This window comes from Trachurus japonicus, chromosome 14 (genome assembly GCF_045865225.1).
Source record: "Trachurus japonicus isolate A0001 chromosome 14, Traja_1.0".
NCBI lineage: Eukaryota > Metazoa > Chordata > Actinopteri > Carangiformes > Carangidae > Trachurus > Trachurus japonicus.
This window is the reverse complement of record NC_140920.1, coordinates 20,622,215-20,650,166: the sequence shown is the minus strand read 5'-3', so window position 1 is coordinate 20,650,166 and position 27,952 is coordinate 20,622,215. Positions and strand designations below refer to the sequence as shown.

Below are 27,952 nucleotides of genomic sequence, written 5' to 3'. Positions count from 1 at the left end.
CCAGCCTCCTCTGTGCCTAAGTGAACAGATGTACAAGAACAACACAGTCAACAGTGTAGCTTTGAAGAAAAAAAGAAAAGCAAAAACAAAAAAGGAGACAAAATTACAGAAAACAGAAGCAAGCTGGCAACTATTTTGTCTTACTATTTGGCCAGCAGCAGGTGCTTGTGCAACACATGGAGACACATTGTTTTAAGTGCCTCGCTCAAGGCCGCCTCAGCAGTAGTTTTGGAGTCAGGGGAGAACATTACCACATCCACTTTCAAAAGTCCCAGCAGGTCTGGAGGATTCAAGGTTTCTCAGAGCTGTAGGCGACCGCTGCCTGAAGACACAGAGAGACAGAGGGAGCAGAGTGGGGGGTTGATGCTGATCCAATATCTACTTACTGTTTAAACACGGCTATAAAATCTTGTCGAGCTTCAAATTGTTGAGAGGGAGAAAAAAAAACACACCGCCGCGATATGAACATCGTCGGGCGTATCAGGTGTATGTTCCTCTATCTGAGGCACATATTCCATTCTTTCTTGAGGCTATGATCCGCTGCAGAGTCTCACAGCGTTGTGAAGTGGTCATGTGACTGGTAGAGTTGACAGTAATGGAGGGAGATTTGAATGGCAGCTCAGCGTTTGTACCCAGGAGAGTGTAGCATGCGGTGTTTTGGTACAGGAGCCCTTCAGGAAGTTTGTGGACTGCTGAACATATTTTGTCACTTTTAATTCTGATCCAGGCGAGAGTATAGCTCCTCTTTTCACACACACACACACACGCACGAGCACACACACACGTGCACACATTCCTGTGCGGTAGAGAGCTCTTGGTCGATAAAGACTAGACAGGCTCTAAGTAGCCTCTCTCATCATTCTAGTTCCCCCAGCCTTCTCTATGGCTACGACTGCTCATTTGTAAGTGCGGGATGTTTGCACGTCCGTGGCTTCATCTTTTGTTGCCCCTAGTGTTTGCCATTCAGTTTATGGGGCCCACACACACACACACATCCATGAATCCCCCTTCTCTTTTATTATGGGAATTCCAGGCACATGTGAGTGAAGCAGGGAGGCAGTCCAGATACCCCTCCCCCTCCGGCTGGTATCCCCTCATTCTCATGGATTTCTCATGGGGCTCAAGCAGACGAAAGGGTGGGGGGAGGAGGAGGAGGAGGAGGGAGAGAAGAAGGAGGAGGGAAAGAAGGAGGAGGAGAAGAGAAGGCGAGCTAGGCTAATTCATCAATAATCTTTACCTAATCCCTCCCTCTCCCCTTCTCCCTCTCACTTACTCTTACTCTTAGTCTCTCTCTCTCTGCCTGGAGGCATTCAAGCAATACATCCATCCCCCGCCCCACCTCACACACACACACACACACACACTCACACAAACTCACACTCATCCAGCCCTCATACTCACACTTGCATGCACACACACAAGAGTCTGCCTGAACACGTCCGGAGGGAGAGGATGAATCAAGCTGCAGAGTGTTATTTCTTTCACCTCCGTGTGTGTGTTAGTGTGTGTGGTGTAAGCCGAGTCCTCTGAGGGGTTGGTGTGTGTCTCAGCTCTGACCGGGAGCTAAAATGGTGATTATAGACTAGAGACTAGGTGTGGCAAGATGGGGCGGCGTCAAAGGCTTTGTCTGTAGTTCCCGTACAGCCCACCAGCCGTGGGAGGAGGCTGTGGCTGTCTATCAGCGTCTGTCCCGGAGCCATGCACAGTCTGGGGCTGAGCGAGCCGCTGCGTGGGGCTGAACCACTCTTAAACCAAGACCTAAGCCACGGGAATTAGACCAGCACAAGTTCAAGAAGCTCGGTGGAACCATTGTAGCCGGCAGCAAGACCATGACCAAGTGAAGAACAGCCGGAGCGTATTCCCGTTTGCTTTCTTTTTTTACTCATTTATTCTCCTTCTGCAACACATGGCAGAGATTTTCTAAAGAGAAAATCTCACCCAAAAAAGAAGGAGACAAACTTCTGTGGAGTGGCTACTGAGTAAGACAACCTACTGAGGAGTTTTTTTTTCCTGTTGGGGAATTCAAAAATATCCTCTTGCTTTTTTTTATTCTTTCAACATTTTAAAGGATGAGATCTCAATGATAAAACCACTTGGAATATGGGACTTTTAAAATATGATTTGGACCATGGGGACAGGAAACTATGTTTTTGTGCTCAGCTCTGGGTAATTCTGATAAGTATGTCACATTTATTCCGTTTGTTCTCTGATGATTTTGCCCTACTTTGATTTCCCTGTAGCAGCTTAGGTGTTAAACTATGTTGATTTGTTTTTCTCAACAAGTGCAGTGTTGGATAACAACCTATAAACCACTCATATACTAATAAAAGTTCCTTATTTTGTCCTGTAACTTAGAGCTAACTGCAGGTCCTGTGGGAGACTCTTGGAAAATCTTAAAATTTTTATATTTCAGTCCAAATTAGTGATTGAATGTGATTCACTCCTTGACTGTGCACATTGTTGATGTGGACATGTTGTGCTGAATTGCCTCTCCTCTGAATGCTTGACATGTATTGGCTGGTTATCATCTGATGAAGTGTGTGTTGACCTTTCCAACCTCCTCTCTCTATGGCTGACTGAGTAGAGCAGACCTCTGTGACTTCCTGCTCATACCTCATCCGTGGTTTCACTTTGCTGACCCCTCCTTTGCATCTTTTTTTCAATTTCCTCACAACCTGTTCCTCAGTTAAAAGCAGCTCTGAAATATAAAGGGGGATATTTCAAGGTTTAACCTCTCTTCCCCTCTCTCTCTCTGTCTCTTCACAGCTCTTGCAGGTAAAATCTTTCCAACCAGCTCAGATGCCCTCCTCACCTCCTCAGCAATGACAGCCAGTCCTTCACCACCCAACATCTACCTTCCCGCCAACTTCAAGATGTCCAATGCACAACTGGCTTTCTTTTTGCGAGAGGCTCAGATCACAGGACAAACAGTTGGCGGCGGCTCTAAGAGCGGCAGCGGTCCCAGCGCTGGACACCCGCTGCAGCGCTCTGAGAGTTTTGTGGTTTTCCAGACAAAAGACCTCCCTGCCATCAACATAAGCTTTGGGCCTTTTGCCCGAGACCAGGCCCTGTCCAAGGAGCTGCTCCAGCCAACCAGTCCACTGGATATTCCCGGTCAGCTGACAGTCAACTGGAAGGTGAGGGCCTTCATTGTCCAGGCCCGGGTCTTCTCCAACAACCCCACAGTCCAGGTGTTTTTCTACATTGCCGGCCGTGACTGGGATGACTTCAAGGTTCAGGACAAGTTGCCCTGCGTCCGTCTGCACGCCTTCCGGGATGTCCGTGAAATTAAAACCTCCTGCCGCATGAAAGGCAACCTGGCGCAGTGCTTGGCCCAGCTGGAGCTGCCTCCGTCCTGGTTTAACACCAACGTGGCCCCACTGGGCAGGAGGAAAGGCTCCGGGGATGGGCTCTTGGATGGGTTGACCAGTGAGACCCTCCAGGCCGAGCTCTACTACACTCTCCATGAGCCCAGTCTGGAAGGGGAGTGCAGCGAGGGCTCAGGTCACAGGGCTGGTGGAGTTTCCCGGGGAGAGCCTCTGTCACAGCACCCCCTGCTGCGCATCGGGAGCATCAGCCTGTACCAGGCCAGTCAGGAGCAGCTGCTGGTGGACAAGCAGTTGGACAAAAACATGTTCCTAAGGCTGCCTGAGAAGCCCCTGAAGCCCGGAGAGATCCTCAAAATCTTCCTCTACCTGATGCCCAACTCCACTGTGGAGCAGTTCAGCCTCAAGTAAGTCTCCTTTAAATACACACTCATGACTTGCTCTGTGTGTTTGTGTGTTGCAAACCAAATCCATCCCATTTCCTTTTCTCTATCTCACATTTGATGTGTTTATATTGACTACCCTTTGGTAGAAAACATGATGAAGCTGTTTCGATGCACAGCAGATGCTCATTCTGCAAATTTCCCTGGTCCCATGCAATTATGTGCACAAGAATTATTGATGAACAGATTATTTTTCCTGCTTCCTGATAGACATCAAACAGCAGTTGTCATTTCCCGACTATCAGACACTAGTCTTATATCTCTCTTTATAATTATGCTCACACATAATCATCTGCTATTTGTCCAAGGTTTATGCTCAAGGCAGTAAATAAAGCCATGCAGTTTTAATACCCCATCTAGTCAAGTCCCCAGCGGACAGTCAGATAAGGAATATAGGATTTACATGTTCAAATAGCCGCCATTACTGGAACAATTATCACAGCACGGTTGTCTTCATTATAGTCCCTTTAATCACCGTTATTCAAAGCAACATAATTAAATAAAGGTCTTTACGTAACATCAAAATCAATTGTAGCATTTCAAGATGGCGTAAGATCATGGTGCACATGTAATTGTGGGTAAACGTTATGTAATCCCAATTCATGCAATATTCTGTGTCTTGGTTCTTTTCAAGCACATGAGATGGGAGGCCATTTATGTGCATTTTAGGTCTAAAGAGCCAAATGAGCATGTAATCACATATTTCATCCTTAGCCTTCATTTCTCCTTCACTGAGCCGAGTGATGTGCCATTACTAATTAAAGCCAGGTAAGATAAAGAGGACAGGACAGGGTTAAAGGGTAGAGCAGCAGTGTGCTGCTCAGCGTCTGAAGTGGAGGCGTAACACTGACAGACTTATTATTTTTTCTCTCAGGACAGGATTGTCTGAATAATCTCCAGTGAACTGCTGCTCAAAGCAGTTTGTGTAGTGAAGTGTCTGACCAGGTGATGTTTGTGCTTCATGCTCGTGCACTTTTACTGCAGTGGGGGACAAACTGAATCCACAATGTGGGCAACACTGCTATCACTGATTATTTCCTGCACGTTTTCCCAGCACATGTTGCATATGTAGTTATGCCTACGGCAAAATACAGCATATCTCCAACTCGAAATAACAACAATAATAATATAATTATAATGATATCTGGAGCTCATTATTAAAGAAACATCCAAACATTTGAAGATCATTTAACTGAATATTTAAAATGCATTTTTAAAGATCGACTGCCATGCATCTTTTTTTTCATAACAGTAATTTCTATAATGATGTCTTACAAAAAAAAATGCTGTTAATTATATAATTAATATAATGGGCACTTAGTCTATTGATTTGACACTTATGGAGAAGGGGAATGTAAGGTACGATTTAAATTCTTCAGAGTGCATCAGTGATATCAGATGTTACCAGTACATTTTCAGTGTCTTCATTTTATTAGCATATACTGTATATAGAACAAAAGCCCATTGAAGTGAGAGAAGAACTTAATGAGGGTCCATACTGAACATATAAGAACAGCCAGAGTCTTCAAGTGTTGGTTCTGTGTTGACGCTGGAGTTTCATGCATCTGATAGATACAAATATATTGATCATAACTGCTTTAACCGCTCATCAGTTCTGCTCTCCTAGAGCAAATCTTGCCCCTGGTTGGTGTGGCCTCAGTTGGCACTTTAGGAAAATGCAGATTATAAGTAGAAACATATATTTTGAAAGGGAGGTTTTGACACAGGATATGATAGCACATGAGGGCTGCAAAGAGACAACCATTAGTAGCTATCAGTTTGCTGGCTGTTGTGTTTTCTGGTTTCTTGGCAGGATTCCTAACAACCCTCCACAGCTCAGCCATCTCTGGATTCAGAGCTTCAGTGTTGAGTTTTGTGTTCTCTGACATTAGAAGAGGGGTCTCAGAGGGACCCTAATGGCTGCTGCAGTAAATTATATTTGCCAATTTTAAATTTGTGAGTTTGACCCTCTGTCTGTGGATACAGAGCTGAGGGAACTCGAAGGTTTCTGGTCTCTGCTCTTCTTTCCTCTCCTTGGTTGTTGATGCAATATTCACAGTTGGAGAATAAATGGTTATTTGGACTTGACAAAGCTCGAGGAAAGTAAGTTTTCCTCTCGTGCTCGTGGGCGTTAAGGCAGCGAGAGGAACAGGATTGAGAGGAACCCATTAGCAGCTACCTCAGGAGTGATGATGAAATGCACTGTAAATATGATTGTTGTAATCTCAACAAAATCTCCCACAGACTTTAATGTAGAGAGCTGCCGAGTATTAATTAACTCTCAATAACTCATTAAGCGCCGACTGAAAAGCAACACGATCTCTCCCTGAAGAAATGGTGCATTAATCAAGATTCCCACTGTAAACACTCTGACAAGTTATGACACGCTCAGATCAAACATGGTGGTTCCGTCAGACGCCTTTTAACCTGACTATTCAATATATTTGAGAACAGTGAGATCCTCAGGTGATTTTCATAACAGTAATATTTTCCACATGCTGATACTAATAAACATTTTCATTCAGCCTTTTAAATAAAATCTGAAATATTTATTATTCATAAAGTAACAACCCTTAACAACAGCCTCACATCAGATTGTTAATGTATTTGTGAATATAAATTCTGTCAACAATGGCATTGATTGGGATTCATGTCACATACTGCAGCTGCTTGCAGCATGTTACTTTAAATACATTGAACAGCAAAGCAGCTTTAGTATTATCCACCAACCCGGGTAAAAGATTAGAGTTCCACCTAATGAAACTTCATCCAATATTTTACCGACATCCTGTGGGAAATTAAAGTTCCTTCCAATGTGCAAATGTAGGTAAATGTTCAATCAATGAGCAACAAGTGCAATCTTTGGATTTTTGCATTTTAAAGTTCCAATTTTAAACTATGTGGAATACTTAGCTATGACTGATATTTTGTTTTCGTACATAAAAAAAAGTGAAAGAAAAATAAAAATTTTACTGGAAGCTTCATTCTGGATCGGGCCTTATGCCCCGCCCACAGCTGCTGCATGTGCAACAGTCACAATCAGAAATACTTTATTTATCTCCCACAGGAAATTGTTATGCTAGAGTACTCCATTCCGACTATACAAAGGGACTGACAGATAAAAGAGACGGAGAGCGTGAATATGCTTAGAGGAGGAAACATCAGAGAGACTCGGCCTTATGTTTGAAGCTCAGTCAGGCCCAAGCTGGCATAGTGTTAGCAGCAATGCTAAGGCTAAATTTCGCTTTTTGTGCAAACCATAACAAAGGTTTCAGGTTTATTTAGCCCCACCTCTGTCCCCACAGGCCAACTGGATTGGTTCTTTAGGTTTATCCTGGCTGTCTGAATCGTTTTTTATGAGACTCACTGCAGCTTCAAAAAGGAAATACACAGTTGACTGTGTATATATATATATATATATATATATATATATATATATATATATATATATATATATACAATATGGATATGGATTGCACAATGATGGAATCTGCCCTATGCTGAGACCACAGCAGCCCATTTCTGATATAACCCTGTGATTTTACCAGACTAAAAGTTGTGTGCTCAGCATTGGCGTTTCTATTTGTGTGTATTAAGTAAAGACATTTTCACAGTGCTGCTTCTGGTAGCCAGACGAGTGCTAACCGTTCCTTATCGTAAGTCCCAACCCCCAGGAATCCCAAGCATTTGTCTTCACACTGTCAGAGCAGCATTTAACAGCCCCCTTCTGTAAAATGTATGATCCAGTGTCAGTCGTAATATTATGTCCCACATAACACAGATCCCCCTTCCAGACGGCGTTCTTCACTTTTACTGATGTACACCTTCATCTTAAATCTAGATTACAAAATAGTCTCATTGAACGGGAGCAAAGAGGAGCTGTGGGAATCCGCCAGTCAAACCATGGTGTGACAAAGTTCCAGCAAGGCTTTGTAGTACAAGGGGAGGGCTTTGTCACATCCCCTGCCTCTTGAAACATTTAGCTGCCCGTGTTAGCCTCCGTACAACACTGCGATTCTTAGGCAGTCTCGGCTCCGTGAGACCCTTGCAGGGATGGAAATGAGAAGCGATAAAACAGGGGAGTTTAAATAAAAGAGAGAAAGAGAAGGGGCAGAGAGAAGAAAGCCCGGCCTGAGCCTCCTGAGTGACTCGACTCAATAGGGTGTGAATTCAATCGTTCTTGAAGCCAACTGTCGAGTCGTCCATGCGCGTGAGGAAGATGATTAAAGATGCAATAAGAAGCGTCTTTAAAGATGAATCAGAAGGCTTCCTCTTTCTCCTGCAACTCTCCCTCTGCTCCCACCATTCCCTCCAGCCCCCCACCCACCCCCTCTCAGTCATCCAGCTTTGAAGATCTTTGACTTGTTATTGTCGATGATGGCGTGCCAGGAAGACAGAGGTCGCAGCCTGGCCACTTGTGGAATCTGCCCTTGTTCTGCCACGGCCACGGTGGCTCAGTGTGTTATAGCCTGCCAGAGGGAATGTCATGCAGCTGGATGGGAAATGCTGGTGTGTCCAACATGGTTACCATGGCCATATATTAATAACATGTACTGTATATCTGTATTTGATGTTGCATGCTTTGCTCCTGATGCAGACACATATTGCTTTACTATTGGATACTTGGTCTGGACTCAGGTCTATGTACTTCAAAGAAATCTTTAATATTTTCCACTCAGCATCACGGACAAATAAACAATAACAATAGTGACTCCATCTATCTTCAGGTCCACTTATTATCATGCACCCGATTTGCAGAGTAAAGATAAGATAGGGATATGCGGGGAAAAAATCGCAAATCACAATTTTAACAGAAAAACTGTTAGACTGTTGAACACTTGGCGATTAATGAATGAGAAGTGGTTCATTAGAAGAGCAGTGCTGAGACAAAATGACACTGAGTTCTTAGCTAATGGCAAAATATCTTGTAAAATATCAGGCATCTCTCAGCACAACAGGATGGTGCTGTCATTACAAAACCAGCTTTATATAATGGTTCACCTGTGTTTTTCAAAACTCCTATCTTTTAATTGCTCAAGTTGCTCAAGTCACTCATAGGAAGGTTGGACTCCACACTGCTATGTTTTTGTGTTAAGTAAGAGAATCTGTTTGACTGTGTTTTCAATTCCCAATTTTTTGGAAACCATGATATAGATACTGATGGTTACTCTCTCCAGTAGGTGCGTTTCCATTACCCCTTGAAATGCGCAAAACCTAAATATCGAAATTAAAAACTGGTAATGGAAACACCTACATTTCGAAAAAACTCTCAAATATCGCAAAAAAGTTTTTACGCTCTCATGAGGTGGTTTTTGAGACGTATCGATACAAAAGTGTATCGCAAAAGTGTAATGGAAACACTTTTTTCGCTTTTCTACACGTCACTGGTGTCACCGGAGTTGTGTGTGTCCATGCTGTGTTGGTTTATGTAACTTGAGGGGACAAATGAACCACATGTTTTTTGTCATGCATTGCTGAGCTGGGCATGTTTCTCAATAAATTAGAAAAGCCTTTTCCTATCATTCCTGTTTTCCGTGCATGGTTGAAGGAGATTGGCTTGCATCCACGCTCCCACTCCCTCCTGCGCCGAAATGTCACCTTAACAGCCTGGTCGCACTGGACGCGGAACCGAAGCGCAGCGCCCTGGAGCAGAGGCAGTTTCAGATAGGCGCACATGTTAACAGGTCTGCCTGGTCGCACATCTCGCGTTGTGGAGCTCAGTGCGCGCGCCTGCAGCGCTTCAGGTCGGTTCATTTCTATTTTTCACGCGAGCCGCGAGCGCCGAGAGCGCCGTCTGTCAAGCTGGGTAGACCAGATCGTACCAGACAGGAAGTCGGGCACAGAAAAGGCGAGAGAATCCGGTCAATTTTCAAAATAAAATAATTAAATGATGATTAACTAAGTTGTTGCTTGTCCATCTATACATATTTGACAGTTGCGTCTGCACATGAGACACACACACACATGTTTAAAATGACGTGTGTGTGGAAAACCGAGTGAATACGAGTATGAACGACTGCAGTCGATGTCTGACCGGCGCGGAGAGAGGAGAAGTACGCTCCCAGTGCGACCACCCAAGCGCCCGAGAAGCCGCACGCAGTGCGCGCGCACAGCTTCCGCGTGCAGTGCGACCAAGGGGTAAGTCACATAAACCAGTACGGGTGTGTGGACACAACCACCTATATTGTTGTCAGCACCTCATCACCGCTGGTGTTAAAAGGCTCCGTTCTTTCTGCATTCAGGTTAAAGCGCACATCCGCCGTGTTGGTAAACAAATAATCCCTATATCAACGGAGGCAACCGTGCTTGATCAGCTTGGGTTGGAGGTGGTGTGAGTGCGGACCAGCGGGGGACAGGGGAGGGGGCATTCGGGCTTCAGCACGGCACAGAACAACTGGCCCTAGTGTGAGTGCGCCCTTACTTGTGGCCGCTGCCAGCGCCACACGGGCTTTGCCTTTCAGCAATCAAGCGCTGTTTTCGTCTTTGTTAAAAACTATAACAGCAACAGCTGTCGGCAGCTGAGATCGCTGTGCCGTCACCATAGAAACGCAAGACGCATTACGGCTCCTTCGCAAAATACCTTTAAATGGAAACAGCCGCAGATAGCAATTGCACTTTTTCGAAGTTTCAGAAATATCGCTTTTATTTTGCGAAAATCTGTAATGGAAACGCAGCTACTGTCTTGCACATGTGTGATTGTTGAGGACTGTGTGTTTTCAGGTGTGATAGTGTGGATGGAGATTGTTTCTGATGTGAAGCTAGGGTAAGGACAACATTGTTTAAATCTATTAAGCCAATTTTAGGTTATTGTTTCCGTTTTCTGGCCTACAAAGTTGCTCTATCAAAAGATGTTTAAAACACGAAAAAACACTCCCACGCTGTCTTCATAGAATGACTGTAATAAAGAGAAATCAGTCATTAAATCTCAAAAACAGAAGCATCTTGCTCTGTTGTCAGTCATATCTGTTCCAGATACAAACATTCACAAATAAAGTCAGTTCTCAAGACGCACTAATTAAACTCAGGATGCAGCCTGTACTGTCTGAAAGGTCAGTGCCCCTCATGCGTAAGCCAAAGATTTCTGATAGCTGTAGTCGGCTGTAAATCCTCAACTGGTTGAACAGAGTCCAACATGAGGCTGCGTGAGGAGCTCACACACACATGCAGTGCATGTTGATTGTGACAGTGAGGACAGAAATGACTCAATAGGTCATTTTAATGGGCTTACACCTGGAGTCCCTGCTGTTTTACAACCTGACAGGTCATTAAAATCATAGTGGGTAAAGAACATGTGGCACACGTTACACCATGTGGCTTGTACCCCTGTACAGTATGTTACATTTACAGGTATATTTTTGGTGTGTCAGCAGCACATGCTCCAAACCGAGCCCACACTGTTACTATCACTAATGAAATGATCATTATTTTCACTAGAGCTCACCTCGCTCTGCCAAAGAGCTGCAGCTGGTGGACAGCCAAAAAAAGTATTGTGTTCACTGGTTTATTCATATGGGGACTTGTTTGCAGAATATCAAAGGCTTGTGTAAGTAGCTTAACCTGAATGGGACTTGAAACAGCAGCTATGTCACTGCACGCATTGGAAATTTGAGTCAGTGATAAGCTGCCAATTTAGATTTTGGTGACTCATTGACATTTTCGCTGAAGTAAACACAGCCCGTTCCGCCGTGCGCGCACACATGAACTGTATTCACATCCTCCTCATCTCTGTGCACGGTGCAGGGCTCTTGGAAACAAGCGCAGCACTCCAGAGCCCTGTATGACATGCAGTATTCAAATGCCCTGGCTCCAAATAAAGGCTGGAGGAGAGAGAGCCCAGTGGAAGCCAGGGAGAGCGACCCACATTCAGCAGTAGGGGCTTCATCCCCGGCAGCAAGATGGTTGCTCGCGCCTCGTAGGGAAACACGGCAACTTCCTGACCTCAGCCTCTGCTTCCTGCCAGCTCTGCGGTCTCCCTCTCTCCCTCTCTCTCTCCGCTCCGTGTCCCACGTCTCATTGTCGCTGTCAGTGTCGGCTCCTCTTCTTTCCTCCCGTGCTTTGATGGGAAATGTCAGCACCTCTCTTCATTGGAGCGAGCCACGCGTTCAGATCATATGACTCGGGAAGCGATGCCTCTGCCACGGGCCGTCTTGTCAGGACACATCGGGTGACACAGAGGAGCGCTGTTTATCAGCACTCATCTCTGATAAAAGCAGAAAGAGGGTTAGGAGAGTCTGGCCTGCCTCAAAGTGCTCCCACTTTCACAATGACAAAATAAAATGGAGTCCCCGTATCAGGCCGTGCACCTCCGCCGCCGCTGCTGCTGCTTCCCTCCCTCCTACCTTTCTCTCTTTTTCCCAACAAGTTGTTTGAGGTCACAGCAGGGGGGGAAGTATTTACCTTTGTGAACTTTAATGTGTGTGAATCTTCTCTTAAAGGCCTTTGGCACAAATCACTGAAGGAGGATGTAGAGCATGTGCCAAGACTTTAATGAAATGGGCTGTTTTGAGCTCAAGTTAGTTTTTTAATGCTTAAAGAAAGTTGCATGTGTCAGCTTTCTGTGCTGGAGTGAAAGCGAGATATTTATGCAGGTTTATTCCACTGCTTGGCTACTGTGAAAGTAATCCAGGCCCTTTCTAACCTTGAATAGGCCACTTTAGCTTCTCCTCATCTACATATATGCGTGATGGATTGTGATTTTACAGGGGTATCCATTCAGGGCTGTTTTGTATGCGCAGCGTGCCGCAGAGTGTTCGGTGGGTTGTGGGACAAACAAAAGAGTGACCCAGCACAACCAATTACGTTGTAACTCAACCCAAACCCACCGGGTTCAATCTGGGTCAAGTATTTAGCTCTAAACTCATTATCCACACATTCATCCTCCCTCCACCTACTGCAGACTCTTAATGCTATTCGCTTTTGTTTTAGTTTAATCAACAGATGAATCACATCCTCATCAGGATACACAACTTGGTGCAGTGTTATCATGACCAGTTGCTTATGCTTCAGCTCCTGTTCATTAACCTCCTCCACCCTGCTGGACCTGCCACTGGGCTTATTCATCAAGCATGTGGTCAGGACAAACATTGTTCCATTGAGACCAGTACAAGTTTCTTAATGCCAGCCAGAGCTCCCCCATAAAGAAACAAAGAATGAAATGTGAGTAACACAATAATGGGTGATAAGAAATGTTGGAATTAAAAAAAATTGCTGCAGAAAATAGACTGATCAAGAGCTTTTCTCCTCCATTAACCATTTAATCAAACTCGAATTAAGTCTTTTTCGACAGCGTTAATTGTGCTGGACCTTTGCGATGTGCTCTGTATTGTTTTCTTTCCCTTTTTCGTTCTTTTGAATCACAGGTCACACGATTTTTTAAAACCGTATGTTTGAAAAGAAAATTAACCAATTTTCTCCCCCAATCATCGGTTCCCTCAGCGTGCAGGCGTCTCTGCTCTCTAAATGCCTTTCATTAATCCATTTCAATTAATATAATGTAAAATACTACTGAGTGGTGTTCATTCAAGCTTGTCCTGCTCAGCTATCTCGCATTGGTTTGGTTTTTAAACATCTTTTATCGTGTGTTAGTCTCCAGGATTAGCGATGAAAGCTCTGCCTCTGCAGAAGTGTGTGTCATTATGTTGTCCAGTGTTTTTGCACTGGTCTCATGAAAGCTGTGATCTTAGAGATGCTGTTTGTGTAAGTGATTGGTGCGGCCTATACATCTTCCCTCTTTGATTTGATATTCTGTTTTCTGTAGTGATGTTCTCACATTTGTCTCCTGCCTGTGAAAATCAGATAATCAGGACTGTTTGTCTGTCACTGACAGACAAACACGAGCAGACCTGAGGATTTTCTGTTCTTTCCCACTTTCCTCCGTGCGTATTTGAATACCGCCTGATCCTCCTGAGCAGTGTTCATTTATAGATGAAGCCTGAGAGACAAATTGACAAAAGCTCAGGGCATCTCATTTCCTTGGCCTGCAAGCTAATCAAACAAGTCCACAGGTATAAGTGTGTTTTTTCATTCCGCCGCACAGACTTAACTCAAACGTTTTATCTCCGTAAATTAATTTCGAATTCAATCTGCTGTTTTAACTTTTCACGATCGCAAAATCTTGTTTGTTCTCCTCTGCTTTGATGTGGACAGGTTTATGTTCACAGTCTCGGCTTCGGTGAAGATGTGTTGTGCTGCGGCTGCGGCTCAGGTTGTGAAATACTGTGATGCCCAGGAATCGGAGATGCATTTTATTTGCTGGTCACTGCTGCAGTCTTACAGCGTCCTGTATTTATGCCTGTAGTTTAGCCCAGTTTTTGTCTTTGACATTTTTATCTGAAAGACCTGTTTGTGTATGGATAGTGCAGGTGATTGTGATGGAGATGAGAGTCAAGGAAAGATCGGGCTCATGTGAAAACACTGACTCCAGAATAAAAGTCTCTTGAATTGAGCCTTGTGTTGCACCATAAAAACATATAATACACAGAGAGCGGCTGCATCATCATCTTGTTTTCTGGATCAGCACATAAACTGCTATGATATCATAACATGATTTATAAAGTTATTGTATTCAAACTGTCAAACATACATTGAGTCTGATAACCTTCAGGGCTAAAAGTTTATCACGTCATGACATTTGATTTGATTTGATTTATTCTGGCAGTTTGACAAATTAAAATTCTTGATCTGATCACATGGTTAATTTAAGCTGACATCCTCAGCAGATTCATTTCAGCTGTGATCTGAATGTTGTGTAGGAGTAGTTAAGAGAAATGTGTGTGTGTGTCGCTGTGATATAATCAGAGAAAACAGCTGATGTAAATACATTTTTGACAGGTGTTGAATCAGCCCTGGAGTGTCACCCAGCCCCCCCCCCCCCTCCAACGCTTAGAGCAAGTCATCGAGAAAGAGACAGGAAAGTTTAGGAAAGAAAAACAGCAGAACTCTGTTTACTCAGCGTCATCCTTCCATTATTAGAAAAGATCAAATGGAAAAATAGGATTCGTGACAGTGACATCGCAGCGATGTGAACACTGATGTCACATTCGTTAGAGACACACATCTGGAGCGTCTCTCTGTGGGCAGACGAGTGAAAAGATGAACTTTTGAAGCAAGGAAGCAAAATGAGCACTTAATACTCAAAAAGCCACAAATGTCCCTGATTAACTGCAGTTCTGCATGAAGACCGGGCCAAATTACCCCACACATCTGGGAGACTGATTAATTCATCAAGAAGTCTTGGCTGCAGACACTGTGCTCAGTGTTCTGTAATCACTTATTGGGTTTAAGGAAGTGTTTCTTCTTCTCCTTCTTCTTCATCGCCCCCCCCCCCCCCCCCCCCTCCCCCCCCCTCACACACACACACACACACACACACACACACACACACACACACACACAAATCCAGCTAAAATGGTTGTTGCACTTCATTTGGAACTGATGAATGAGAATCTGAACATGTTCAATCTGCTGCTTTTTCTTTTTTGGAGCAGAGCAGATTTCAGTTCATGATTGGATGACATTCAAAGAGGGAAATGCCATAATCACAGGAAAATCGCAGGGGGTGGGTGGGTGGGGCTGGTGTAGGTTGATGAGCAGGTAGTGAGGCGTCTACCCTGAGAGCTTATCATGTTTCTGACTCAGTCAAATTACTTCCCCCTCCACCACCACCCACCTTCCTCTTCCAATAAAGCATTTCCTACCTGCACTCCCCCTCCCCTCCCTCCAACACTCACCCTTTGTGGTTATCTTTGAAATCTCTGGGGGGTTTGGGGGACAAGACTGAGATGAGTTGTATTTTCCCCCGGAAGGCAGGCTCCGTCCCCTCCCTCTCTCTTGTTGTCACAGACAGAAATTGGGGAGGTTTTATTACTGTCCTTCGCTCCCTCCCTTCCTCTTTCTGCCTTTTTTTTATGATGCCTGCCAAGAGATTTGCAGAGCCAATCTGTAGTAATAGACACGGCTCTGCCCAGCATGAAGGATTGTACTGCCCAGTAGGCTACAGTTTCAAAGGAGGCAGTGGTGTGGAGAAGCTGCATCTTTCCACTACAACTAACTTTTGATTTTAATGATGTACTCTCTGCCTTTAGTGAGTGTTCTTCACAGTTGTTATTTGCAAAGCTGAACATCAAATCCTGAACATAGAGATCAAGAGTTAACGCTGTTTACTGCTGTCCCCGAGAGCAGGGCTCCTCGGGGGTCACGTGAGGTCGGATTTAAATGTTTGGAGACGTGTAATTGTGGGTTATTTGACAAGAGGAGCACAGGTTTTGGCGCTTTACACGGACCATTTGTGCTGCCATTCGGAGCCACTAACTTGTATTCAGTGTAAACACAGGACGGTTGGAAGTCACAACACAGATGAGGAGGAGGAGGAGCGGAACAGGAGCCGGTGATGAGGGTGCGTTTATGGTGGTCTGTTGAAAGTAGAACGACTTTGCCCACCGTCGATGTGAATGCACCTTGGCAGCGTTTCTCTGCCTTTTATGCGGCATAATGGGAGTAATGGTAAATGAATAACGGCTGGAATAATGCATTGAGAGCACATGGGAAAGTAGCCAATCTCAATGGGAGGGAATTCAGATAAAGACATGATTGAGTAGATGCATATTCATAAAACACAGCAGTCGTCCTGACAGCTAATCTAATAACGGTGAATGCATGAATAGGTTTCTCCACTTCCTTCTTGGAGACACAATCTGCCCAACTCTTTGCCAGTTGAAACAGCGCAATACTCTATAGAAGAGAGCTTTAGCTCAATGCATGGCGCTCCACATTTGCCTATATTGTGTATTATGAGGATGTTTTTGCATACAATCACACTAGCCGACGTGTTGCCTGGAATTAAAGCTGGTTTTTTTGCAAACAGCTGAAAAAGTCACCGTGCTTTTTAGCATCAAGTTTTCTGTCAGCCCAGAAAACCTCAAAGTCCAGTCGGCAAATCGACACTTGGATCTTGGTTAAGGAGAATTTTAAATGAAGCACCTCAGTAATTACAGAGGATCAGACAGCAACAAAGCAACCCTCTGGCCGGCCGGGACGCTGCTGGACCTCACCCTCCACTCCAGCAGGATTTCCTCAGGTGGGCGAACCTGCTGCTATACCAGGATTGACCAACAGTCACTGCAGGAGCTGAGGGCCGTGGCGCTGGCCCCTGCACCGATATTACCATACGTCTTTTTTGACAACACGCCCTGTGGTCATATGCACATCCAGTCTAGCTTTTTTTTTCTTATTCACAAACACTCAAACACAGACGCTTTCCCACAGAGGGAGTTTGAGTATTAGCTCCAAATTTAGCTGATGACACTATTTCAGATCATCACTTTAGATTCCATCAATCTTTGAGGCTAAAGAATCCATCTGCTGTATTGGCTGTTAGAGATAATACCAAGGGGGCAGTTGTCGGTCTGAGAAGTGAAGCTCACTTCCGTGTTCAAAAAACTGCAATCCGCTCGGATTCCTCTGGGGGCTGGTGTCAGAAGGGAGCATTCCCCATAGACCCCCATGTTAAAATCGCCGACTTTACATCCTCAGTAAACATGTTAAAAGCCTGGTGTCAGAACGTTTTTTCGTCTCAATCGATAGTTTCTACCCCCGCACACACTCTGAGGGGGGTGAATTTTTTTTAACTCTATAGTTTTACTGTTATTAGGTTAAAATTCTGGCCAATCAGGGCGCGGAAACGTTGAGTGACAGGTCCGAGCAGCTCCGTGGACAGGCTGCTTCGAGGCCAGTGGGCGGGATCTCGGCCGGCCAATCCAACATGGCGCTGTTCAGGCCGCCATATTTGAGTCACAAAAACGACTCCCCAAAACCAATGGGTGACGTCACGGACGCTACGTCCATTCTTTTTACAGTCTATGGATAATACTGCACTTATATCACTTCTTCTTACTTGACAACGTTGACAGGTTGAAAACCACAGTCGAATTTGCACATTTGAGAGGATGTAAGCGATGGCATTTCCTCCATTTAAGTGCCAATAGAAGCAAATACCAACTAATAATATTGTGAATCAAAGTTTTTAATAGGTTTCTATGTTTTCAGGACAATTGCAATTCAGGAAAATGAGAGAATAGATGAGTATAATGAAAACCTCACTATGAGCTGTATGATTTTTTGAATATTTATATAGATAATATACAGTATTTTCAAAATCATTGTTTGTTCATCTTTGTCGATGTAGGTTTGACCAGTAGCCCATGAGAATGACCTACAATTCATATTCTTACATCCTGTTTCCAATAGAGTTGAGGGCGTTTTCTATATCGTATGGCGCGTTTCCACTAGCGCGCTTCGGCTCGGCTCGGCTCGGCGTGCTATTTGCGTGTTTCCACTAGCACGCAGTACCTGCAACCAGGTACACTTTTGGTATCACCTCGGCCCTGGTTCCAAGCGCAATAGTGTAAAGCTGCAGTACCGGAGTAACTTTATTATGGCGCATTTCCACTAGCACGGCTCGGCTCGATACGGTTCGGCTCGGCACGGCTCGGCTCGGCTCGGTTTGGTTGTGTTTCCATTACAACTTATTTATTGATGTAAATGTGGTGTTTTCTGTGGGTACAGACCCCAAGGCAGTGCTGCTAACCACAAACAAACTTCTACAGCCACAATTGTTAGATTTCATCAATGAGACCAACATTTATCCCCTAAAAAGAGTTTAACCAGCCCGTGGTAAACCTCTAAAAGCCATCGGGTAAGTTAATTAGCGATTGTTTTCTCCCCGGGGTGACGATGGTAGGCTGGCCGGCGGAGCACGTCAGGAGCCGGGCTGCTGCCTCTATGTCGCGGTCGCTGCTCGGACCTGGAGCTTCACTTCTCCGAAAAACATCGGGGCAAACTTCTAAACAGCCGTCGTTTGGATAAACTAACCGCACGTTGGGGATCTAAACAGTTACTTTCTCGCATGAAAAAATATTAAAACTTAATAAAGTCACGTAATAACAGGCTTCATGGATGTATTGGCTTCAGCAGGAACATTTCTGTTGTCGGTCGTCGCGCGGTTATGACGCTTCCAGTGACGACACTCATCGGCCAATCAGTGGAAGGCAGTCGGCTGACGTCACGTTTTAGTAATGCTTCGGCTCGCTTGGAACCAGGGCTGAGGTGATACCAAAAGTGTACCTGGTTGCAGGTACTGCGTGCTAGTGGAAACCATAGACTGTAAAAAGAATGGACGTAGCACCCGTGACGTCACCCATTGGTTTGGGGGAGTCTGTTTTGTGCCGCTACTACGGGGGTTTGAACCGCGCCATGTTGTATTTGACTTGCCATATTTGGAGAGGTGCGGCCGTTAGCCGGCCGAGAACCCGCCCACTGGCCTCGAAGCAGCGGTCTCCGGACCTGTCACTCAACGTTTCCGCGCCCTAATTGGCCAGAATTTTAAACCTAATAACAGTAAAACGGTAGAGTTTTTAAAAAATTCACCCCCCTCAGAGTGTGTGCGGGGGTAGAAACTATCGGTTGAGACCAAAAAAATAAAATGTACCAGGCTGTAAATATGTTTTTTTAAGCTGTAAAGTCGGCTATTTTAACATGGGGCTCAATTTGAGTTGCTCCCTTCTGGAGCCAGCCCCCAGCGACAGCCGAGGGGATTGCAGTTTTTTGAACGCGGAAGTGAGCTTCACTTCTCAGACCGACAACTGCCCCCTTGGTGGAAACACGCAAATAGCGCGCCGAGCCGAGCCGAAGCGCGCTAGTGGAAATGCGCCATTATACTCTCCAAGCGAGCCGAAGCGTTACTAAAACGTGACGTCAGCCGACTGCCTTCCACTGATTGGCCGATGAGTGTCGTCACTGGAAGCGTCATAACCGCGCGACGACCGACAACAGAAATGTTCCTGCTTGAAGCCATAATACATCCATAGCTGAAGCTAATACATCCATAGCTGAAGCCTGTTATTACATGACTTTATTATTTTTCATGAGAGAAAGTAACTGTTTAGATCCCCAATGTGCGGTTAGTTTATCCAAACGACGGCTGTTTAGAAGTTTGCCCCGATGTTTTTCGGAGAAGTGAAGCTCCAGGTCCGAGCAGCGACCGCGACATCATAGAGGCAGCAGCCCGGCTCCTGACGTGCTCCGCCGGCCAGCCTACCATCGTCACCCCGGGGAGAAAACAACCGCTAATTAACTTACCCGATGGCTTTTAGAGGTTTACCACGGGCTGGTTAAACTCTTTTTAGGGGATAAATGTTGGTCTCATTGATGAAATTTAACAATTGTGGCTGTAGCAGAAGTTTGTTTGTGGTTAGACAGAAGAGCAGCACTGCCTTGGGGTCTGTACGCACAGAAAACACCACATTTACATCAATAAATAAATGTTTTACAATGAACCAGGCAAGGCAAGGCAATTTTATTTGTATAGCCCGTTTTTACAAACAGTTTGTCTCAAAGGGCTTTACATGGCCGATCTCAAAGCTGGCAAGACTCTCCAGTAAGGCATATTGAACGGTTAAATGCCGTTAACGGGACGAGAGCAGTCATAACGGCGGTTTAAAGCTAGCTACAGCGAGGGTAGGTTCACTTCCTGTTTGCAAAGTAAAAGCACCAATTCTATCGTAATGGCTTTCCTTATGATAAAAGGCAACGGGTATTTTATTTTGTGAAAATAACCGGAAGTGCGTTGCTCACTACGGCTAGCTTTAGTGACGCCGACTTTGTCGAAACAAAATTGTAAACAGCTGGTATTTTGTCAGATTTTCAACACGTTGGGGATCTAAACGACTACTTTCTCGCCTGAAAAGGTTTCAAATGTTTTTTTTGTTTTTTTTAATGGGAACAGGCATATACAATGTATAAACCGACAATACACAAACAGACAGAAGACAAAAGACAGAGCAGGCTCAACAACACAACAAAGACATGACCAAAACAGGACAGAACAATAAAAAGAAAAAAATACATATACATATATATATATATATATATACACACACATATACACTGTATACAAATACACGCACAAAAAATAAAACTAAACTAAATTTAAAAAAAAAAAAACAACAACAACAAAAAAGGATGTGAAACTACTAAAATTATATCAACAGTAACTACTTAGTATATCTTCACTCAAAAGTAAGTTTTTCCCATTTTTTGTTATGCATTTCTATCTTGTCTTGATTGGATGCGATAATTTTTTCCAAAAGAAATTGGCATCGCACTTTTTTTTCTAAAAAAAGCCAAATTCAGAAGTGTTTTTGTTTGGGTCTTAAAAATAAATATTTTCCCCAAAAGGATGATGGTGTTCACAATCTGTGGGCAGTTTATCTCCAGTACTCCCAACAAAATATTTAATGGTGTAAATTCGAAGTGAATATTTTTGGGTCTTAGCCACTTTTGAATGTCTAACCAAAATCTGACTACATGTGTACAATAAAAAAATAAGTGTAACTGATCCTCCACTTCTTCATTGCAAAATTTACATAATGGAGAGTCGTTAATATTAAAAATATTTAATTGTTTATTTGTGGCGGTAATTGTTTCAAATGTTGCTAAAGTTATATATTTACAGAGTTTAGAGCGTTGCTAGGCGCCGTGTAAATGACGTCACGGCGGCACTAGTGATACTCAGTTGTAATGGAAACACAACCAAACCGAGCGAGCCGTGCCGAGCCGAGCCGTATCGAGCCGAGCCGTGCTACTGGAAATGCGCCATTATATAGACACATTGGGCCTCATTCACCAATATCTTCTTAAGAACCTTCTTAGATTCTTTCTTAAGTTGTTCTTAAGAGGTTCCTTAAAGGTTGAATATGTAGAATATTTATTAAAAGCTATATTTTTTCAAAAATAATACATCCATGGGGCCTTTAGAGGGGTACAGAATTAAAGTATTGCTTTTCCATAAAAAAAAAATTTTTTAGTCTGAATTATTATTTTTAATATTTTTGACGGGCTCGACAATGACTTTCTGTCAACGTTCTGTTTACATTCGTACCTGCCTGTAGCCGACACGTGGCTCAATTCTCCGCTGTTTTCCTGCCTCCTCCCGGTTGGATGCGTTTGTTTCCAACCAAGCCTTTTTAATAATCAATCGGTGGACGAATGGATTATCATATACTTGTTTGGATGGGTGTATTTGTGTAGTCTTATCTGTCATAAACACGTTTATCGTCGCGGACTTTCGGTGCCACGGAGCTCCTTTTTTTTTTCTTTTTTTCCAACTTGACGAGAGCAGTGACAGCGGAGGCTCGGAGGCTCTGTGCAGCAGCGGTGTGGAAGGCAGAGAGCCTCCACTCTCCCTGCAACAAGCTAAGTCATTTATTATGCTGTTAATGACGGTAAAAATGAAACATAAGGTAAATATCCTGCTTAGCTCTCCTCCTCTGCTGTCCTCTGATCAGAGCGGAGTCCCTAGCAACGGTCCGTTTTACCTAGCAACGGTCTGGCAATCGACTGCTGGAATTCTTTTTCTGTTGTTTTTCTTGTAATTCTACATAGTCAACCTTTAAGAAAACCCTACGTCAGATTCATCAACGCGTTCATAAGCCTCAGAATTGTTCGCAGCTGTGTTCTTATGTCATCTCCTCGTAAGTTGAGGGCGTGTGCCAGGTGAGTCTAATTAACATAGGATTAGCATAGTAACCGCCCCATCAATGCCCGTAAAAGGGCATGAGACTGCAGGGCCGTGTGCACACAGCACCCACAGGCCCTGAGCAGAGAAGGTGAAGTGAGAAAGTAAGTTGAAATGCTCAAATGAAAATCTGGGAGGGAGCACCAGACTCCAAACGTAAAAAGAACTTCAGTAGTGAAGTGGCACTACTGCGGCAGAAATGAAACAAAGAAACAAACAAAAGGCTTATATTTAGTTTATATTTTTATATTCATATTTAGGCTATATTTAGTAGGGTCAGCAGTGGATGCAGCTCTTCGGATTGTTATCAGAGAGACCACACTCTCACGTGTGCCATCATAAATGTCATCATATTATCACATATGAAAAAAAAAACAGTTGTGTGCACTGTTGCAGCCCGCAATTAGGAAAATAAAATCATATCGGCAGCTGTATGTTGCACACAACAACAACAAATAACACATTTACTACCCCCCCCTCCCCCCCCAAAGAAAAGAGAAAAGAAACTGATATGAATTAAGTGTCTATAATGATTTTTAAGAGGCTGCGATATTTGTCAATTATTATTATTAATATATATGATTATTAAAAACATCATAAAAGATAAGAAAATAATTCTTATTCAAATCATATAATATCATACAACTGCAGAACAGAAGAAAACGCAATAATCAGTTCATTTTGCACAAGTCTCAGCACTTAAAAGTGCGTAAGTATACTCCTGACTGTTCGTAGATTTTGTTCTTGGTTAAGAACAAATTCTGGATAAGAAAACATTCATGAATGCCACAATCTTCGTCAAAACTTCGTAAGTAGGACTTGAGAACAAATTTGTTCTTAAAGGACAATTCCAGGCGAATTCAACTCAGGGGTGTATTTTCATATCATTTTAGGTCTAAAAGAATGAATCTGAAGATTTTCAGTTTAATCGCTCCTGTTTTGCGGTAGTTGCGTCTGTCCGTGCATCGCCACGGCAGCAATGAATGGGAGTGGATGTAAGTTCCGCTGTTTAGGCTGTTTCCAGCCCTCAAAGCCGCATTTTTTTTCCACAGACAGCATCAGATGGCTACTCAAACATGCACCGAGAAGTTTATTTACTTCAAGCAAGCCGACATGTTTGTAAAAGTCGATCTAATTCAAAGTCTCCCGGAGTCTCGCGCGAGCCCGAAGTTGCAGTGCTGGTGTATTCAGGCGCAGTAGGATCTACCGCTTGTGTCATAAACACAGGAATATCAACTCTTTACTTGCTTGAAGTGTACGTTTTTTTCCACATACAGCGTCAGATGGCTACTCAAAGATGCGCCGAGAAGTTGTTTTTACTTGAAGCAAGTAAAGAGTTGATATTCCTGTGTTTATGACACAAACGGTAGCTTTTCCCACTGCTCCTGAACACACCGAGCACGGCAACTGGGTCTTGCGCGAGACTCCGGGAGACTTTGAATTAGATCGACTTTTACAAACATGTCGGCTTGCTTGAAGTAAATAAACTTCTCGGTGCATGTTTGAGTAGCCATCTGATGCTGTCTGTGGAAGAAAAATGCGGCTTTGAGGGCTGTAAACAGCCTAAACAGCGGAACTTACATCCACTCCCATTCATTGCTGCCGTGGTGATGCGCGGACATACGCAACTACCGCAAAACAGGAGCGATTAAACTGAAAATCTTCAGATTCATTCTTTTAGACCTAAAATGATATGAAAATACACCCCTGAGTTGAATTCGCCTGGAATTGTCCTTTAAGAACGGTTCGTGAATGAGGCCCATTCATCCTTGTGTTTAAATATAGAAAATATCAATATATTAATCTTAAGATATTGTTGGTTTCCTCGTGTCCTGCAGCCTGGAGGTGGAGAAGCTGTGCAGTAGTGTGATTTTTTCCAATAGGAACCATGTCTGTGTAAACATCATGTATGCTGTACTGTAGGGAGGTTAAAGGGAGTTCAAAGGGAGCTACAGAGTGCAGCTCTTGGCCTCTGGCTAATCCATTGTATGTCTTCATGTCTTTGTTGGGTTGATGCGTAACAACTGAAAATTGTATTTATGTGGTCTATAGTATTTTTACTTGGCAGTGTTTTAAGCTGCATGCAGTAGGGCTGACTGTATCCCACTCCATACACACCCACCTGCACCCTCCCTCCCCCAACTTTTTCTTTTTTTTTTTACAGTGAAGCCCAGCTCCTTCATACCACCACATGTGTGAACCGCTCTTCTTTCATCTAATTTCTTTGTTCTTCTCGGGGGAGGAGTGGGCTCCAGAGTGGAGGTTCCCACTGCTGCTGCTGCTGCTGCTGGAAGGTTGTTATGTTTGGCTGATTTGAATTTTTGAATTTTGAGCACACTTCTCGAAAACGGATGCCTCCCAGCAAACTAGGACAGATTTGTTATGGCCATTTGCTATGCCCTCCCATGCTCTTTAATGTCTGTTTAGCGCTACGGCTTCACAGCTCCGTGCGCAGTCATGAACTCTCACTTTTCGTTCTTTAGTTTTCATTCTTTTGCGTTTTGAGTGGAGTGGGCAGCACTCAAATCACTTGATGGCTTTGACAACACGCATAGGGACAACCCGACTCAAATGTGCATATATGAAACTTGGAGTAGTGGATTGGTAACAAATCCAAGACATATAATTCTCCTCGGCAGTGAGGTTTTAAGGACTGTGGTTGTCTGTGTTTATTCCTCTGTGGGAAGTGTTTTGTTTAAGAAGGCAATTCTTCTTGTTGTAGCACTAGAAAGCATCCTGCAGCAAAGGGACCAAGAGAGACGGAGAAGTGTTGTTATTTCAGGCTCAGACTTGAAGGCTGGCTCCTCTCTCTCTCTCTCTCTCTTTTTTTTGGTCTCAATGGAAAATTCAGGATCTTGTTTTCACAGTTTACTTATCTGCCTTATTGCTAAGATGTAGATGCACAAACAAAGAACAAACAGAGGCCTAAGAGCAGACGACGAAGGTCGAACTGTGGGTCAGAAGATTATTTTGCCCAATGTCTCTTTAGTTCAACCAAAAACTTCTGACTGTCTGCTCATTTTAGCTCAGTTTAAAAATACATTTAAAGCCCTTTGTTATTCATTGACTCTATTTCCACACCCCCATGTGATTACTTAACTAGTAAATTATTATTATTTGATACTGGGGGATAATTTATGAATAATACACTCAAAAAGAGGTTGAAAAAACATTTTTGTTTTGTTGTGCTAAAATGTTTGTTGTTGTGCATTTGGTCCAAGTCAGATTCACCAAACTCTTGACTGCATAAACCCAAAAATAGAATTTTATCATTAGCATAATGAACCTCCCCCAAATGGCCACATAAAGCTCCTTGTTCTGGGAAAAAAATGAATGTACAGAAACGTCAAAATGAAGAGGAAGGAGACATCGTTGTGTCAGAAATCTGCAAATAAAACATAACAAATTGGAGAGAGTCAGTATTAAAGGAGCCAAAACAGTAATCCATCTGTCAGCGCCATGTCACTGGAGCAGTGCTGGGCTGTGACAGAGCTAAAAGGAGATGGTTTAGTCGACAAGACGTTAGATTCTTAATAATGTCTGTAAAGATAATCCATCCATGACTAATACAGAATGTGATGTGACAATCACAGAGATATCAGAGAGTACAGAGAGTGCCTTGTCAGAACAGAGGAAGACGTTGGACACTGACCTACAGAGGTTTACTAATAACTACAGAAATATACAAGCATATACTGTATATAAAATCTCCAAAGAAAACATTATCATGATGATGATGATGCTGTGAATAGAATATAAATTTTACATGTGTACATCATATTTAAGCTTTGAATTCATTCAAATTAAGACACTTGAATGTTTGTTCTCTCCTTGTATTGTGACGTTTACGTGACGTTGTGTTAATCGAACATATTGGCTCTTCTTTACTCATTTCCAAGGCCCAACAAATCCCAACATGAGGGGCCATTGTGGGCCCTTTTTAACCGTGCTGGCCCTCAAGCATCTGCCTGGTTTGCCTCTTCTTATATTCAGCACATCATTTTCACAAACATTATAATATACATGTATATTACTCCCCCTCCCTTCATCTGCAGTGAGAGCCGTGTATTAAAGTTGCTGTATGGAGTTTCAACTACTTAGTATTTGTATTGACTGCAGTTAATTACCTCTCCATCAAGACTGCCTCCATTAGCACTCTACCCACCCACAAAGCAACAGTTAAGGACTCCAATAATCACTGACTATTACAGCCCACAGAGCAGAGGCTATTTGAAATGAATTTGACACCTACCCAGTCTTGCACCTTGAAGTGGTCTGGCATACTCAAAGAAAGTTGAATACAGTTAATATACTGTATAGTTAGCAAACTGCTTAAATGTGCACTCTGCTTGTTATCATGGACGTGCTGTATAAATTAAGCAAGAGTGGGTGAGATGTGTGTGTGTGTTTATGTGCATCCGTTACTAATAGGGTCTAATGTCCTCAGTGTGTACTGAGCGTCTCTATTTCAAGATGGTTATGATACCATAGCTGTGGATAACACCCTTCTCTGATTGACCGGCTGGCATCAGAGCAGTGTTAAAGTCACATATATGGGAACCTTGGATGAGGTTCTCATCAGTCAATGTTCTGGATAATTCAATTAGTACTTAAGGTTCCTCTCACTCTCTCTCTCTCTCTCTCTCTCTCTCTCTCTCTCTCTCTCTCTCTCTCTCTCTCTCTCTCTATCCCTGAGTGGAATAACAATCCTGCATTTCCTCCTGCTAATTTAACAGTAGTTGTACTTTGACTCTGGGCACTTATATTCATTTTAAACATTTCATAACTGATGAAAACCCCATGTAATCACAGTAACCCCCCACCCCCCATACCCCCGCAGCCCCCTCTCACCCCCCCCTGATGTGTGACTCGTCGTTTGCTCACACGGCACCTGCTGCTGCCTTGGAAAGGCTGATGGCCTCGCCCTATTTGCATCAACCCTCTAATCCTTTGAGATCAGACAAAGTCGCATTTATTGCGGTGCAATATCGTTTTGACGAGGAAATAATCCATTTGGCGAAAGAGCGACTGATACTCCTGCTCCAGCGAAGGTATTTTTAGTAAGGTCTGCTGGGTAAGTGAGACAATGTGGAGAGTCAGAAAGCAGGGTATTGCAGCACACTGCAGGGTCAGCTGTTTTTAACATGTTGAAACCACAAAGATGCCCAGACTGTAACAGAAGTAAATGCAGGATGATGGAGTGTTGTAATATAAAAACAAAAGAAATCAAAATACAGTAACACAAAACTTTCTCATGCCACTGAACACAGCCCATAAGCATTAATATTTGTGTCATGTTAAACACCTCCCCTCCTGAGCCACCCCACTGTTTTAGTGTTTAGTGCCTGGGATTGATTTTAATTTCCATTTTATCTGGCTCAAGGTATAAATTCAGCCTATATTTAGAGCCAATACTCTGAAAATTCCCATTAATATTTTCCACTATCTGTGTCCAATAATTCCATACAGATCATTTATCATGTGATCACACAGAGTGAAACCGTCTACTATCAGATAGGGGATTATACATTCAAAAAGCACATATAGCCTTAAGATTAAATCAGGGTTTAACATTCTTCCATAAAACACTGTTACCAGGCAACAAGCCTAAA

General features: G+C 43.5%; 1 protein-coding gene across 3 annotated transcripts in view; it reads left to right on the top strand.

Moving 5' to 3' along the window:
• The window catches only part of tmem132e (transmembrane protein 132E), a 510,081-nt gene that overhangs the window by 357,302 nt on the left and 124,827 nt on the right, over window positions 1-27,952 (top strand). The window contains exons 1-2 of one of the 3 annotated variants that reach the window (XM_085798303.1): window positions 1,366-2,179; window positions 2,767-3,733. In XM_085798303.1, coding sequence (XP_085654429.1) covers window positions 2,101-2,179; window positions 2,767-3,733 — 1,046 coding nt within the window. In that variant the 5' untranslated portion in view covers window positions 1,366-2,100. Of the gene's footprint in view, window positions 1-1,365; window positions 2,180-2,766; window positions 3,734-27,952 lie in introns of those variants that run through there. The other 2 variants (XM_085798305.1, XM_085798304.1) reach the window with 2 other exon arrangements.